Raw genomic sequence first — 15690 nt, forward strand, 5'->3', positions numbered from 1 at the left:
GGATAGGATCCGTTCTGTTCTTTCATTTCCATGAATCCTGAAACCCCAAAAGAGATTTATGAGTATAGTTTGACTGGCCCATAAAGTATTTCTTGATTCGTTAGATAGCAGTAATCATGACATGTGTAACATTAACACTCCCTTGTGTTGAAGGACTTCAACATTTTTGTGAGGCAAATCAATCATTTTATTTGTTCTTATTGTTCCAATGTGTCCATTCTGATCTTCTCCACTGGATAAGGACAATGGAAAGTTCTAATTTCATGGCCTTTCAACCACTTTTGTTTAGTAGAACCATCTTATTTATTTGTCAGGGCTCTTTACTTTTAAGCATTCTTTACTTTCTTTCCTCTCATTTGTTCCAGGATTTCCAAGGCAGAAAGAAGCCCAGGAAGGGAGAGGGTGTTGGTAGTTAGAGATGTGGGCTTTAACCCTCCCCCAGATCTAGAGTTTTCCCAAGCACCAGCCTAGGAACCCTGAAACCCTCTTGTTCTTCTCCTAGTGAGTGACCCAAAATGAAGCAGTCTCAGGTCACAGAAAGTACTTCCTAACACTTTTCTTGATATTCTCCTTTACTGGTGTTTTACGGGTGGGTATGCTCTCTGGCTAGGCAAAATTTGTCTTTGCCAATTCCACCCCATAATCTTGGAGAGTAAAAGGAAACTCCTCTTCTCTCCTTTAATCCTTCCCAGGAGGGAATGCTCTGTGCCTTTAGGAATTCTAGATTGGACACTAGTTACTAGACTGGTCATTGGGCTGTGTACTGGTTTGTCTCCATCAGTAGCTCTTGAGCTGTGCATCATGGGATACTTAGAATAAGATTCCACTTTGGATGATAGCTGCAATTCTATAAATATAGAAAAAATGTAGCCAGCATCTGCTCCTCTTTGTTAGAAATGTAACTTTAAGGATTCACTCAAGTGAGAGATTGTCAGTTTATCTTTCTCAGCTATCTTTCTTCACAGAAGAACGCATCATGATCAATGATAGGAAGAAAAAAAAGGGAAAAGGGAAATGTTGCACTGTATGCTCATTCTGCCCAGTATAAGCATTCTGCCCAGTGTACCCAGTGTACCCAGTATGCCCTGTATTTCTGAAAGTTCATGACATTCATTGGCATTCTGGGATTAATAGGTACACTGGACACACGAGATATGTTGCGTATAGTGATAATAATGGGTACACTGGGCCCACAGGCACACTGGTACACTCAAGGGACTCTTCTTTTTCTTCCTTTTTCTATCATTAATGAAAATGTTTTGTTTTTCACAAAGATTCTACTGGGTAAACTTAAGAGTAAACTTGAATCTTAAAAGGTGGCCTTGATTTTTGGTAAGAAGTTATGCATGAGCATGAAAGGGTTTGGTGTAGACCATAACTAGTGTCAGGGCAATAGTATCTTATTAAAGAGTCTGGAACACTGAGGTTATTCTGGCCATGTCCATAAACTCCAGTCCATGGCATCATTCTGGATTCCCTCTAGGAGATCACCCATGTCCAGTAGTGACTGGTTAAAACCAAAGCTTATCATATTCCCATGTAAATTTCTGTTTTCAAAATTCATTTATGTTTACATAAAACACAGCTTCACTAAGTCCTGTGATGGGGAAAAGTAGATTCTGTTGCTCCAGTGAGTTTTCACCCTTTAACGGTCGCATCTAAGCTGTCAGATAAGAAATATAATGTGTATAATATACATAGCCTGTTAACAAGACCTGCTTACATTTGATATCCAGAGAAGAATCATCCATTTTAAAGAGATTTTGAAGTTACTTAAGAGACACTGAAATACCACTGATTCAAAGAAAAGATAAATTTGTAACGTCTCAACAATGGGCTTTATAGACTTTTGGTTATGTAGGATTCAAGTGACCCAAAAGTCTCAATTATATAATTGGATTATTTTGAAATTAAAAATGTGTTACTTTTAAGGTCCCATTGGTTTGGTTCAAATTAATTTTTATGTTTGTGTGTTCTAGGAAACATTATTTTTAGCTGTATTTTGTAGAAATAATTTGAATTTTACACTTTAATTTTTCAGATATGATGTTGATTCAAAGAGTCCCAATTTATCCAAACATGTAAGTTCATATTTTTATTATTATATATGTTTTATGGTTATTTGTTACTATATTTATGCTCATTTGATAATTTAAAAATTATATGCCCAGACTGTTAATGTGATAAGATTTTCATAAAAAGTAATATTTTTAAGGAATGCTGGAAAACTATTTAGAAGGAACTTTTTAAAAGAAAGTATCTTCAATAGATATAATGGGTCAGTGTTTCTATTCTGTCTATTTAAGAAGTGGGTCTATTGTATATCAGGTTGGGCACACTGCAATAGTGAACCAGGTTGTCCTTGTTGACTCCACTTCGGAGACATTGGGAAGTACATGGGTTCCAGGCAGAGCCATGCCCTGCTCCCCTAGTTGTTCACCAGAATTTCCCTTCATGCTGGTTTCTTAAGAGTGTAAGGCATTCTCATCCTCAGGTCAAGATGTGCCTGTTTCTCCAGTCTCCACTCTCCAGACCATAACTGAGAAGATGAGAGTGAGGTATTTGGGAAAATATTAATTTATCTGCTCATTATTGACATGAAAGACTAAAATTAGATTAAACCACGGAGCAAGGTCCATTGGCTGTGCTTCTGCTGCTGTGGTCGATAAAATGTCTTGACAAACAGCGAGGTAGAGTAGAAAGGGGCTTGTTTTGACTTACAATTCTATAGGGAATGGCAAGAGCTGGCAGCAGGAGCCTGAAGCAAGCTGAGCAGCCAGGAAGTGAGTGATTGATCACACTACACCCACACACCTGGAGAGAGGGACAGGGGGTGGATACCAAACTGTGAAATGCTAATGGCTGTTAGGGTACAGCAAATATATGAAAAGAGGTCAGTGGGGCTCAAAGTGAAATCTGAATCTACCCCTGTAGGATTAGCAGCCCACACTGGGAGGGCAGCAAGATGCATTCTCTGTGAGCGCTATAAATAAGAGTAGTTGGGCATAGGATATCCACTGTAGCATAGAGAGAGGGGTGTGTGATTCAAAGGAGAGAGACAGTTAGGAGCTAATCACAATCTAGGAGATAGATTTGGATAGTTAAAACATCACTTTCTTTAATTCACAAAAAGAGGTACAAAATTTAATTGTGTAATAAAGAACAGAGTGAAATAATGTGAAGAAATATGAAAAGAACCATCTAAGTGGTGACTTTTCTATAAGTTAAAAAAGTTCTGTAATAGGCTGTTTCCTTCCCATCATTGTAGTGGCCATGCTATGAGCTTTTTATGATGGCTGTGTAGCATTGTGATGGGACATTGAGGATGTGCTGCTCCTTATACTGAGTTCATAGTGTTGTGCCTTTGCATTGAGAATGTGTTGTTCTTTATTATAGGCTCATAGCATTGTGCCTGGGCATTGTGAATGTTTTCAGTCTATGATAGGCTCACCGCATCATGACTGGACATTGTGAATGTGTTGCTTTCTTTGATGGGTTTATAGCATTGTGACTGGGCATCGAGAATGTATGTGTTTGCATAGCTAGCCATTGTAAATTTTCTAAATATTCTTGGAAGAACCAGGAAAAGAACCATAGCTTCTAGGCATGGTTGCTTTGTTAGAAAGAAGGAGGAGAATCTACTCATTCACATGGACCAGGATCATCCCAATGATGTGAGGCAAAGCTTGGCTTTCTGGTCAGATGCAGGGAACTGAAGAGTGGGTGTGGACAAGTGCTATTTTCTCTCTTCTTCCCTGTACCTCTGAGAACACATGATCATTTTATTTTTTTACCTTTTCTAAGCTTCCGTTCTCCAGTGACCATATGTCCGTGTTTACCCATTATCATATTGCATAGGAAAGAGTCCTCCCATCCTTTTGTTGGGCATAGATTGAGTTACCATTTACCTGGGAAATAATTTCTGCATTTCTTGATTGTTAGTTTGTTTTAGTACACACTACTCTTCAGAGAAGTATGTAATACCTGAGCAATTAGAGACATGACCATGGAGATGAATGTTTGGAGGATTTGTATGAAGGTGCTAAAATGTAGTCCTTATCATGGTAGATGCCTTCCATTCAAAGAAGAAAATATATGGGGTATATGTACCTCGGACATTACTGAATATATCTTCCTTCAATAAACAGGGATATTAGACATTATGATATAATGTAAAATATATGCCTTCTGAAATGTGTGATTAAATATATTTTTTCAAATATTTATTTTGCAGAAAAAATATTTTTCTACCTCCTTACAAAATGATTTCATGCTTCATTCATCCCAAAAGGCTTTGTGGGATTGAAAAGATGACTCGGCACTTAAGAGTGTATACTACTCTTGCAAAGGAACTGATTTCTGTTCTAAGCACTCACATTGTGTGGCTCACAGCCCATTGTAACTCCAGCTCTTGGGATCAAGGTCCTTTGCTCTCTGTGGCACCTGCACTCACATACACATACCTCCATACAGATATATACATGCATACATACATACATAATACAGACAGACAGACAGACATGTCATTAAAAGTGATATTTTCTAAAATTCTCATTTTAATTTGATACTTCTTTGCCCACATAGATCATCTTCTACGCTCTGTTTCTCATCATTCATCTTTACTGGCCATTCTGGATTCCATGCTAATTTCTTTCTTTACTTTGCACTTTACAACTAACTGGATTCTAGTTTTTATTTCTAAAACTACGCTGATGTGATCAAGATAGTGATCACTGACCAGTTGTCATCATTTGCATCCTTATTCTTCTGTGCAGGACTCACCCTTATCCACAAGAAAATACTTATTTCCCCTAAACTGCATGGGAAGGGAACCTTCCCCTCAAGACTCATCAAAATCTAAAGTTTCTCTTCTGCTTCCCAGGTCTTAATATCAACGTCTTTCGTTTCTTGATTTTTTAATTTTTCTCTCAGCTCACTGTGTAAAAGTTTCTTCAGGATAGCACTCACATTTCTATGCCTTATGAGATTTTGTAGTGTCTGTTTTTGAACTCACAAAAGAAACCCCAATATTCAACTGCTTGTTAAATATTTTCCAGTAGATATTCTCCTGAAATCTAAAATTAAATGCCTATAGTTCATTATCTTTCTGGTGATGTCTCTATTCTCTGGGATCCTAATTCTTCCTCAATTCTCTTACAGTTTTAGTGTACTGTTGAAATTTTTCCAACTAATACACATTTGGCAAATGTTCCGTCTTGGTCATGCCAAAGGAATTATTTCTGTCTTATTGCCTTTCTTGCTGGTTCTCTTTACCTTTCTCCTTAAATACTGTAGAGCCTCTTATATTCCACATAGTGCATATTATCTAAATAATCTTCATTACTATATAATATATTCAAAATATGTTCTTGAGTCAGCAGATGGTTCAGTAAGTAAAGGTGCTTGCTTTTAATCTATTACCTTGAGTTTGCTGCCTAGTACCAACATCTTTAAGGAAAGAATCAACTACCACAGAGTTTCCTAGGATCTCCACCCATGACCTTCACATATGCACACCCCAAGCACATACACATGTTTACACATCACACAAAAACAAATGCAAATACATGCACATGCATGTGCACACACACAGAATAAGTCCATTTAAAAATTTAAAACTGTATATTCAGGAGACAACACAAATGAGTCAATAAATGCCTGAGCTGCTGAGTGGGTAAGGCATGTCCAAAGCAGAAAGATAAGTGGGTTTGCATTATTATAAGAATTGCTAAGATGATTGCTTTGGGTTTCTTAAAAATTAATAATAACAAAAACTCTTTCTTATTTGAAAGCTTTGAAGTACAGATTTTAGGTAAAAAGCACATAGGGCCTCCAACCCCAAGCATTTTATGACACATCTTGAAGATAAGAGGAACAATCAGCAAGCTAGGTCTATCCCCCGAGAGATGATCCCTTAATAGCAGAGTTGTCTATCTGCCAGCTGTGCAGAGTGAAATACAAATCAGAGTTTTTAGAAAGCACATCTAAGTGCACAATCCCCATGTGGAGTGAACTCACTTATTTGTTTTTGCAAAAGAGATTTGGTAACAAATCATTTCTTGGAAACAGATTTAAAAAATTTTTGTTTTTAAATTTTAATTATTGATAATTTTCAAAGAACCTCCTTTTTAGGATGATTTTGTCTGGCATCTGATAGTTAAGGATCCTGGGTTATATATCTGTTATAGCAGAATGTGGTTGCAAATACCTTTAATTCTAGCCCTCATGAAGTAGAAGTGGGTAGATCTATCTGACCTTAAGGCCAGATTGTTCTACATAGCAAGTTCCAGACTAGCCAGGGACACACAGTGAAATTCTAACCAACCAATAAACAAACAAATAAAAAGTCATAATAATATCAGGGAAATAGAGATAGAAAGTAGACCTGTTGCTTTGATTTGGAATATTATTATAAGAAACTCCAACAGAATTTTAAGAAGTCTATCTGGCAGTTGGAAAGCTTCCAGAGGGGAAATAACTGGTTCTATGTGAAGGGTGATGAAATCCAGGTCTCTTTTTATCATGTGATTGATTCTCATTATGGTTCTCTGGATTAATACTTTGCTAAAGTATTTTCTTCCACAGATGTTAGGTAGTGAGAATAAAATATAACATTCTCTAAGGCACTTGTGAGCCCAGTCATCTTAATATTGTTTGTAGAACTACATTCCATACCTTCATTTGCATAATTTAATTCAATCAGCTCAGAAATTCACAGAAGGGTTAAGAATAAGCTCATAGTTGGTGTGTGTACCACAAATAATAAAAGTCCAGAGGAAGATATTGAGGTTCAACCTGAAGATCAGAAAAGCAAAGCAGGCAGCCATTGGCTCTTACATTTTCCTCAGACCAAAAATGGGTGATCCTACCTCCATGAATCCTCAGATTGAGACTGAGAGAGACCTGTCTACTCCCATTTTATTTTTCTCTCTAGTGCTGGAATTAAAGGCATGCACCATCACTGCCCAGTCTCTAAGGCTAACTAGTGTGGCGTGACTGCTTTTCACTGATTTTCAGGCAAGCATTGTTTATTAAAACATAAACAATATACTACTATATTTCCCCTTTTTGTCCAAAATAAAAATGGTATAACTAATATAAGAAAAATTAAATATAATAAGTACAATAACTATTTATAATATATCTAGGCAATAAGTACATCAACAATGTCTAGTACATTTGTTTGACAAATTCAGAGAAAACACTCCATTATCTATCCTTTGAGCTCAATATCTTGTACATAATTTACTTTTTTCATAACTTGTTTTCTGTGTCTGGTAGATAAGGAAACTATAGCTATCTAGTCTTCAACTCACTCAGAGACTGGCTGGACAGTTGGCTGGTATTTCTGGACAGTCACCCAAAGTTCCTCTGCAATATTGGGGCATCCATCTTCAGCCTAATGCTGTTTAATGAACTGTCATCTCTTCTAATTAAGAGGTTTATCTTATTCAGATCAAATATTTTTAATTTTTGTAGTATCTATAGCTTTTCTTTTTCTTTGGAAACAAAAGTCATTGCTTAACTCATATAGGTTTAGTTGTTTACCATTTTAAAGGTAGGGCTATTGGTGCCTTTGAAAGATCAGCAGTTGTTGTGCCCTGTTCTAGTACAACCCAAATGGTCAGTGACTATATTTTATATCTTGTAGTATTTTTTCCAGAAACATATGTTAATTTATGGTTTATTTCTAAGACTGAGGGAATGTTAGTCTCAGTATTCCATTGTTGTAACAAATCAAATCCCAGCTAATTCATTGCTATTTCAGCCACATATAGTTTAATATCCCTCACTGTCCTTCTAGTCCTATACATTTGACTCATCTCACATTTTGTTTTACCTGAGATAAAGTTCTGATCCCTAAAAACTGAACATTTACATTGTGAGGAGGCCAATTTGGATGCCAACATTCTGATGAAGCTATTGTTACATCTGCACCTGTGTCTACAGACCTTTAATGACAATGTCATTTATTCATAATTTTAATTTGATCTTTATTCCTTTATAGAAGTTTGCCACAATACTTGCTTTATGGTTTCTCTTGAAGTTTTTGCTCTCTCTTCTCTGTCTGTTCTATTATGCAGAGGAGTATGGTTTCTCACAATAGGTATTAGGTTCTTTAATTGCTTTGGGAAGGAGTTTCCTCTATGATGGCAGGATATGACTTGACTGAACCAGGATTCGCATAGTGGCCTACAAGAGACCCCTCACAGAATTTCCTGACAACAAGGACTACCTTGAATATTGCTCATTGACCTATATTCACTAGTCCAATGCCTACCTTTGCCACACCTTCTGCATAATCCAGAAGGGAGGGGCATTCTGAATGGATTATTCTTAGAAAAAAACATTGTTTCTATGAATGCCCTTTCTACAATTCCTTTTAAGGTGACATTGTTTGCCACAATTATAATAATTGACATTTAATTTTTTCCTCAGACCTCTGGAAACCACCTCTTACCCATGCATCAACATGGTCATGAGGTTCGATATTAATTGTATCTCAAATGCATTCCTCCAAAAGTGATGACTTTGCCTTTAATGGCCTAATTGTCCTTTTACATAAAGAATTGGTGTTTTCAAAAGCCAGAGATTCAATTATTATTTGTCTAGCTTCTGAATTGGTGTCGTTTTATTTACTGATGAAGTCAATCTTTGCAATAAATCTGTAAAGGCTTCCTTTTGGTCCTGTATAACTTTAGCAAATGACTCAATTTTCTTTCCCATTTCCCATTTCTCCAATTCTGTCTCAAGCATTCAAAGCTGTTGTGTGGCAAAAATCCAGCATGTGGTTATCATATACAGATTGTCTTTCTACCATAGCATAATTTCCTTCTCCAGGATTTTGATCCTGGTAGATATCCAAATATCTAGCTTTACTGCATTTTTTTCAATAATCTTAGCCTCTTCTCTGAACCAGGTACTCCATTGTAATAGTGGACCAGGCTCTAAAAGAGCTTTAATCAACTTTATCTAGTCGTTAGGGATAATTCTACTACAAACTGACCATCAATTTAACATTTGCTTCACAAAAGCTAAATGCATGCCATATGAGACTATTGCTTCCTTGAATCTCCTTAAATCTAACACTGGTACAGGAGTCCATTCAGTTCTTATTCTATCATTTGGGAATTCCTGTATGGTTACTGGGTATATTAAGGTTGGTTGTTTGAAAACCCTAGGTTGTTCCTCTCTACAAATATAATGCAATATTAAAAGTGATTTTCCATTAAATTTCTGTGTCTGAATTTAAATATCTCCATGATATGTTTTATTTAGTTTTTCTAAGGCCTGTATTTAGCACTCAGATTAATCAACTTTTTTAGTGATATATCAGAAATGATAAAGTTGATGATGTTTACAATTGACATTACATAAACCCCATCTAAATTAGATATCCTCTCATTTAATCATTCCATTTTCAAACTGCCTAGCATTTTATCATACAGCAATCCAAATCCCCCTTTGTTATGTTGTTTTCCATTTTTTAAGCATGTGAAAAAACTCTCTCTTTAAACTAATTCCTGCCTTTAAGAGTTCCCCATTGTTGTTGGAGCTGCGGGGCCTGCTTTTCGTCCCGCCCGGCTCCCGCACGGCTAGCTTTACACCAGAAATAACAACATACAAATTGTATTCATTTAAACACTGCTTGGCCCATTAGTTCCAACCTCTTATTGGCTAGCTCTTACATATTGATCTAACCTATTTCTAATATTCTGTATAGCACCACTAGGTGTGCTTACCAGGAAAGATTCAGCACGTCTGACCCGGCAGCTTGCTTCATGGTGTCTGGCCCAGAGAGGGGAAGCATAGCGTCTGAGCTCACTTCCTCTTCCTCCCAGCATTCTGTTCTGTTTACTCCTCCCACCTATGTTTTAACCTATGAGGGCCAAGCAGTTTCTTTATTATAATTAACCAATGACCTTCCTCCATCACCCCATTGCTTTACCAAATCTGCTGCCAATGATGACAAGGATGTGAGGCTGATTGCTGCTGTGGAGAACAGTAGAAGCATGACTGGATTTCAAGCCAGCTATCTAGTTTGGTAGCAGCCCAAGAAGGGAGTTTGGGGAGAGCCCACCAGGACAGAAAAAAAGAAAAACCTAGTTGGTAGGGCAGTGACTCTGTGTAGCTCCAGTCTCTGCAGATGGCTGTAAAGCCACAGGTAAAGGCTTCTTCATCAATTTATACCCTAAATATTGTGTGCCAAATGCAGCACAAATAATAAAAATCTAGGGACAATATGGGGGTTCAACCTTTAGATCCACTGGTTCTTACCTCTACCTCAAACTGAAAATGGGTGATCCTGCCTCCATGAATCCTCAGATTGAGACTGAGAGAGACCTGTCTCCTCCTGTTTTATATTTCTCTCTAGTACTGGTATTAAAGGCATGCACCACCACCGCCTGGCCTCTATGGCTAACTATTGTGGCTACAGGGATTAAAGGTGTGTACAACCACTGTCTGGTCTGTATGGCTGACTAGTGTGGCTGTTTTGCCCTGATCTTCAGGCAAACTTTATTTATTAAAACACAAATGATACACCACTACAGGTGTGTCTAGGATTCCTGTTGGTGTTCCATTCTATTTGGCATTAAAACTACACAGTGAGTGGCAAAGCATGGTCAAAAGGCAAGCCACAATGATTTGGTCTCCTGCTCGACTTTAGAAGATGCCACTGAAATTCTTGTTTCAAATGTAGTGACAGTTCACTGGTTTCCTTTGGCCCTCCATCATTGCAAGCATCTTTGGTCTTTATTGCATTCCCTAACTATTATGCATATAAACTCCTTCCTGCAAGTTAATTTTATTTTATAATTTTATTTGAAAATTAAATGCTTGGGCCATGAAATGTGCTTTCTCATAGGAGCAGGTTCACAAATGGAACCTGGTTCTTTTGTTAGGCTGTACTAAGACTATATACTTACTGAGAGGGGAGAGGAGCTACTGAAAATTTTAGTAAGACATTCTAGTTCAAAAAGGATGAGCAATACAAAGTCGTTGAGGCAGGAAGGGTTGGAGTGCACAGCTGTGGCCATCTGTAAAGGTTGATGAGAGCCTGAAGATTCTATGTGAAAGGGGCACATAAATACAGGATGCTGCAGTTTTATAGGCCATGCTTCTAAAAGTTTCGAGATTTGTTGTTGTACGCTGCTGGAGGGTGATGTGATTTGATTTATGCATTTTAATGATGTGTGCCTGCTGAAGTGAAGAATGAGGTCAGAGAAGCAAGATTGCAATAAAGGATAACAGTTATGAATCTGTTGTAATTTGACTGCATGAGTCACATTTGACAATTAAAGCCACTGAAGTGATAAAAGCCGTCCCATCTGGAATGTATTATGGCTGTTTGATTACAGATGACTTCTCTGTCAGATGCAAAATTCGAGACATTTCATGACTCTCTTGAGTACTGGTGAGAGTACCTGGGTAGACAGTGAAATCAACTACAAAGTGACTGAGGCCAGGGATGAAGATTTAGGGACACTTGGGAAAGAGATTTTGAGCTGAGATGTTCCCCCTTCACCCCAGTAAACTTTCAAATGCAGACATTGGCTAGGTGATGTTCAAAGATTACAGGCAGGGGTCTGGAAAGCACCAATCAAAAGACTTAGGACTTTGAATACTTTAACGAGAATATAAGCGGAGAAAATAAGATGACAGGTTCTTGAGGGAACTGACGGCTTCAGAGATCCTGTTGGGAAAGCACAACCAGAATCATCATTTTCTAAGCCTGTTACTACATGCCACTGCTGGCTCCAGCCCAGGCAATGCTTTACCCTGCACTCAGGCTGGTGATGGGTCCACTTACTTGTTTGTTCTCCTCTAACCCCCCTTCCCCATCCCTGCTTCTTTTTCCTTGAGTAACCATATGCATTGTTGTCCCATATACACTGTTGTCCCACATACATTGTTGTTTTAGGAACAATGTTGCTCTTGGGGCTTTTCTGGCTCAAATAGTTACATGGTTTTTCTCCCTCACATCCATCAGTCACTATTTGAGGACTTTATCCAAGAGCACACAGTATTTGCATCTTTTCTGCCCCTTTAATTTCTTCTAGTCCCCCAACCTTTCATATACTTAAAACATGTTTATTAAATCATTTCTTTCTCTTCTCTTCCCTCCAACCCCTCCCATGTTCCTGTCTTTACTCCCTCTTAAATTCATAGCCTTTTTTAAAACTACTATTGTTACACATGAACATGCATGTATGTGTGTGTGCATATGAATGCACGTATATGCACATACATATATGTGAATGAATATATAGAGTCTGTTTAGCGTTGTATGTACTCATGTATTTTTTAGCACTTTACCCCTTGGTTATCCAATAGGATAACCACTAAAATGGTTTGTTCTGAGGATGACTAACTCTCTTTCTCTCAGCAATTGAGAGTTGCCTGTAGTTCTTCATCTACATGGGTAAGACATGGTCAGATTTCCCAAATTCAAGTTGGCATGTCATCCCATGTTGTTCTTTTTCAGGTTTGCTATTGTATAGATAGCTGTACTATTGAGATTTCATAGATAGAGCTTCACTGTTATATATAGAAGACACACTATCACAGCAGGCTTCCTGTTCTTTTGGCTCTTGCAACCTTTCTCTCTCCTCTCCTACAGTGTTCCCTGAGCCTTAGGTGTAGGAGTTATGGCGATAACAATGGGGGTGGGCACTCCATGGCCAGTTGTCCTCTGCATTTTGATCAGTTGTAGCTTTTTCTAATGGTCTCAATCTGCTTAAGGTGGGAAGAAGACCTTCTTTGAGAACTGAGAGCAAATACACTGACTGCCCCTTTCCTAAACCAGTGTGACTCCCAACTTCATTTTAATTTCTTACCTTATATCCACAGATGAAAGTAGCTCTCAGATACTTTATGTTAACTTTTAAGAGTCCTTGTCTAACTCCCCCCCCCCCCCCGTTATCCTCTGGTGTCTGGAGGATGAAAAGCTTTTGGATGCATGTCAAATGATGATATCTAGCCTTATAAACATAAAGTATTTACAGTTGATATGTGGGTCAGGTTTCCTATCCCCATGCTAGTAAAATCCAGAATCTGTCTTAGACTCTTGAATCATACATAGAATTACTTCCTACCTGGTCTCAGCTGGATGACTGTTGCATGATTGCTCTTTAATTTGCATGAAATGGGATGGTTTATGTGGAAAATTGGCTCTTAATCAGGACTTAGTATCAATAGAGGTACAACCGATCACATTACATAACTAATGTTATTACTTAGTAACACTAAAGTATTTCAGATGTAACACTTACTAGTATTGCATAGAGTTCTTAGTCTTCTACTTCTTTGCATGCCAGGTATTTGCATGTTGCATCTTAAACAGCTTTAAGAACTAGTGTTCTACTGGAGATAATGTGTTTCCTGGAGGTGCTTTGTTGCACATGAAGCTTCTTCTATTTGTGAATTTTATTGTTTTTTTTAAATGTATATTATATGCGTGTGATCATTTTTAAAATAAATTGGCTTTAATCAGTGGATGCCAATTTGTTGAAACCTTGGTTTTCATTCAGTGGCTTAATTAATTACCTTAATTTGCAGTTTTAGAATGACAAAAAATATGTTGAAAATCATCAGTAGTCCTAAAGGAAAATAGACGAAGTTGAGAAATTTTCCAAACGTCTTCTTACAAGTTAGTTTAGAAGTTTTTATTAGTGCATTGTAAAGAAGATTAACTTCTGTGGTTTATTAATGTTTTTCTACTAAATGTAAAAACCCTGGGTTGAAGGGAAGAAATGCTGTTTTTCTCTATTGCTAAACTGTGACAAATTACTTCTACATAAATATTGACTCCTTTTGTTTAGTGTTGAGTTTTCGGGTCTCCCAAATGATATGACTGTGCCAATAATCGTTTAAAAATTAAGAACCACTACTGAAATGATGTAATACTATTTTTGGCGATTCAAAGTGGTTGCCATACTGAATGCAGTGTATGGCATAACTAACACTTCATTCTTCATAATGATTGACGTGATTTCTAGAAGTTAAATAAATAGAAAAGAAGTCTGAAATATTAGTAAGTTATTCCAGCAGTAGACGTTAGCAGGTAATGACAGTGATATGATCTTCATGGACAGGAGTTTATGTTTTCTCAATTTTACCACATTAAATTAAAATACTAAGAATGTACGGCATTTCTATCATTTGATTTTAATCTCTTTTTGACTATTTGTATAGATGTATTAAAAATTAGCCAAATGAGTTAAAAATGGATAAAAGCAGATCATGTGATGAAATCTAATGGTTAAGTCATGAATTTAACCATGACTATTCCCTTTACTTTGTTGAATTAAAGTGAACTATCAACATAGCAATTGAATGTCTTTTAACCTAAATTTCCTACTAGTCAGGGAAATTATGTATTCAGACAGGCATCAGCCATTGCTAAAGTAGGAAAACCATTTCAAAATTATCTTTAGTAGAACTGTTGAGAGAAAGAGATCATCCTGTGATATGCTTATAAAATTGATTGTTATTAGGTTTGTGATATGTCAGTAGAGTGAAAATCAGAAACTTTGCTTTCAGGTAATAGTTCGAGGTTTGCTGTACCACTGTGTTCAAAATGTCCTTTCTTACATGTGTGTCTATATGTACACTGTGTAGGATAATTTGGTCTGTAAGACACATCTGCATTACAACATAACACTTACTGTGACCTTTCATGTCTTCAGAATGGAGCTGGAGGTGAAGCTATTTAACTTAGATAGTTATAGTATTCCAGTGTTGAATTTTCGTAGCAAGTAATACATTATGAGTGTATAATAATGTTTAATTCCAGGGGATAAGAGGGTTATGTTTCAGACAACTATTCTACGTGCTTTTCAAATATTGTCTACAGATACTTTCTTCAATAATCCTCCCAGGAATCCATGAAGTCAGAATTATTATGTCCACTGTGTAGATTAGACTGCTGAGGTATAGGGACACTGGTATGTGGTTGAGCTTGGGCATGGGTGCAGACAACCAAGACATTCATACTATATTCAATGGGAGTATGTTATCCACTATAGACTCGGTGTGTGTGTGTCTGTGTGTGTGTCTGTGTGTGTGTCTGTGTGTGTGTGTGTGTGTGTGTGTGTGAGAGAGAGAGAGAGAGAGAGAGAGAGAGAGAGAGAGAGAGAGAGAGCCCAGCTTTGTTGTCGGCCGCCAGCTCACAAATAATGCTGAGACATCTTATTAATTATGCAAGCTCAGTCTAAGTAGGCTGCCCCACTAGTTCTTAAACTTAACCCATTTTCTATGTACTTATGTTTTGCCTTGTGCCCTTTTACTTTTCTTTCGTTCTGTATGTCTGAATCCTTCCAAGTCTTTTTGGCGTCTGATGCCAGTATCTATTCATCTCCTTCTTTCTCTTTCTCTTTCTCCTCTCTCTCTCTCTCTCTTTAACTCTCCCTCTCTCTCTCTCTCTCTCTCTCTCTCTCTCTCTCTCTCTCTCTCTCTCTCTCTCTCTCTCTTCCCTCCTATATCTCCTGCCTAGCTATTGACTGTTCAGCTTTTTATTACATCAATTGCAGCAATACATTTTCACACAGTGTACAAACAGTCCCCCACAGTCTACAGGGAGAGAGAAGGAGAGATTCGAATAAATCACATATAGGAACCTTTAGCATTTGTACAGTTATTTGACTGCAAAGTGAGTTTCTCTTTAGCATTTAAAAACTTATTTATTTA

At 37.4% G+C, this 15690-nt stretch overlaps 1 protein-coding gene across 1 annotated transcript in view; it reads left to right on the top strand.

Moving 5' to 3' along the window:
* Positions 1-15690, top strand: part of Cpne8 (copine 8) — a 190175-nt gene that overhangs the window by 55145 nt on the left and 119340 nt on the right. Inside the window, 1 exon segment of the mRNA XM_050127964.1 lies at positions 2042-2081. Coding sequence (XP_049983921.1) covers positions 2042-2081 — 40 coding nt within the window.

The sequence above is a fragment of the Alexandromys fortis genome, unplaced genomic scaffold (assembly GCF_014885135.2).
Source record: "Alexandromys fortis isolate MF-2015 unplaced genomic scaffold, M_Fortis_MF-2015_v1.1 scaffold_28, whole genome shotgun sequence".
Taxonomy (NCBI): domain Eukaryota; kingdom Metazoa; phylum Chordata; class Mammalia; order Rodentia; family Cricetidae; genus Alexandromys; species Alexandromys fortis.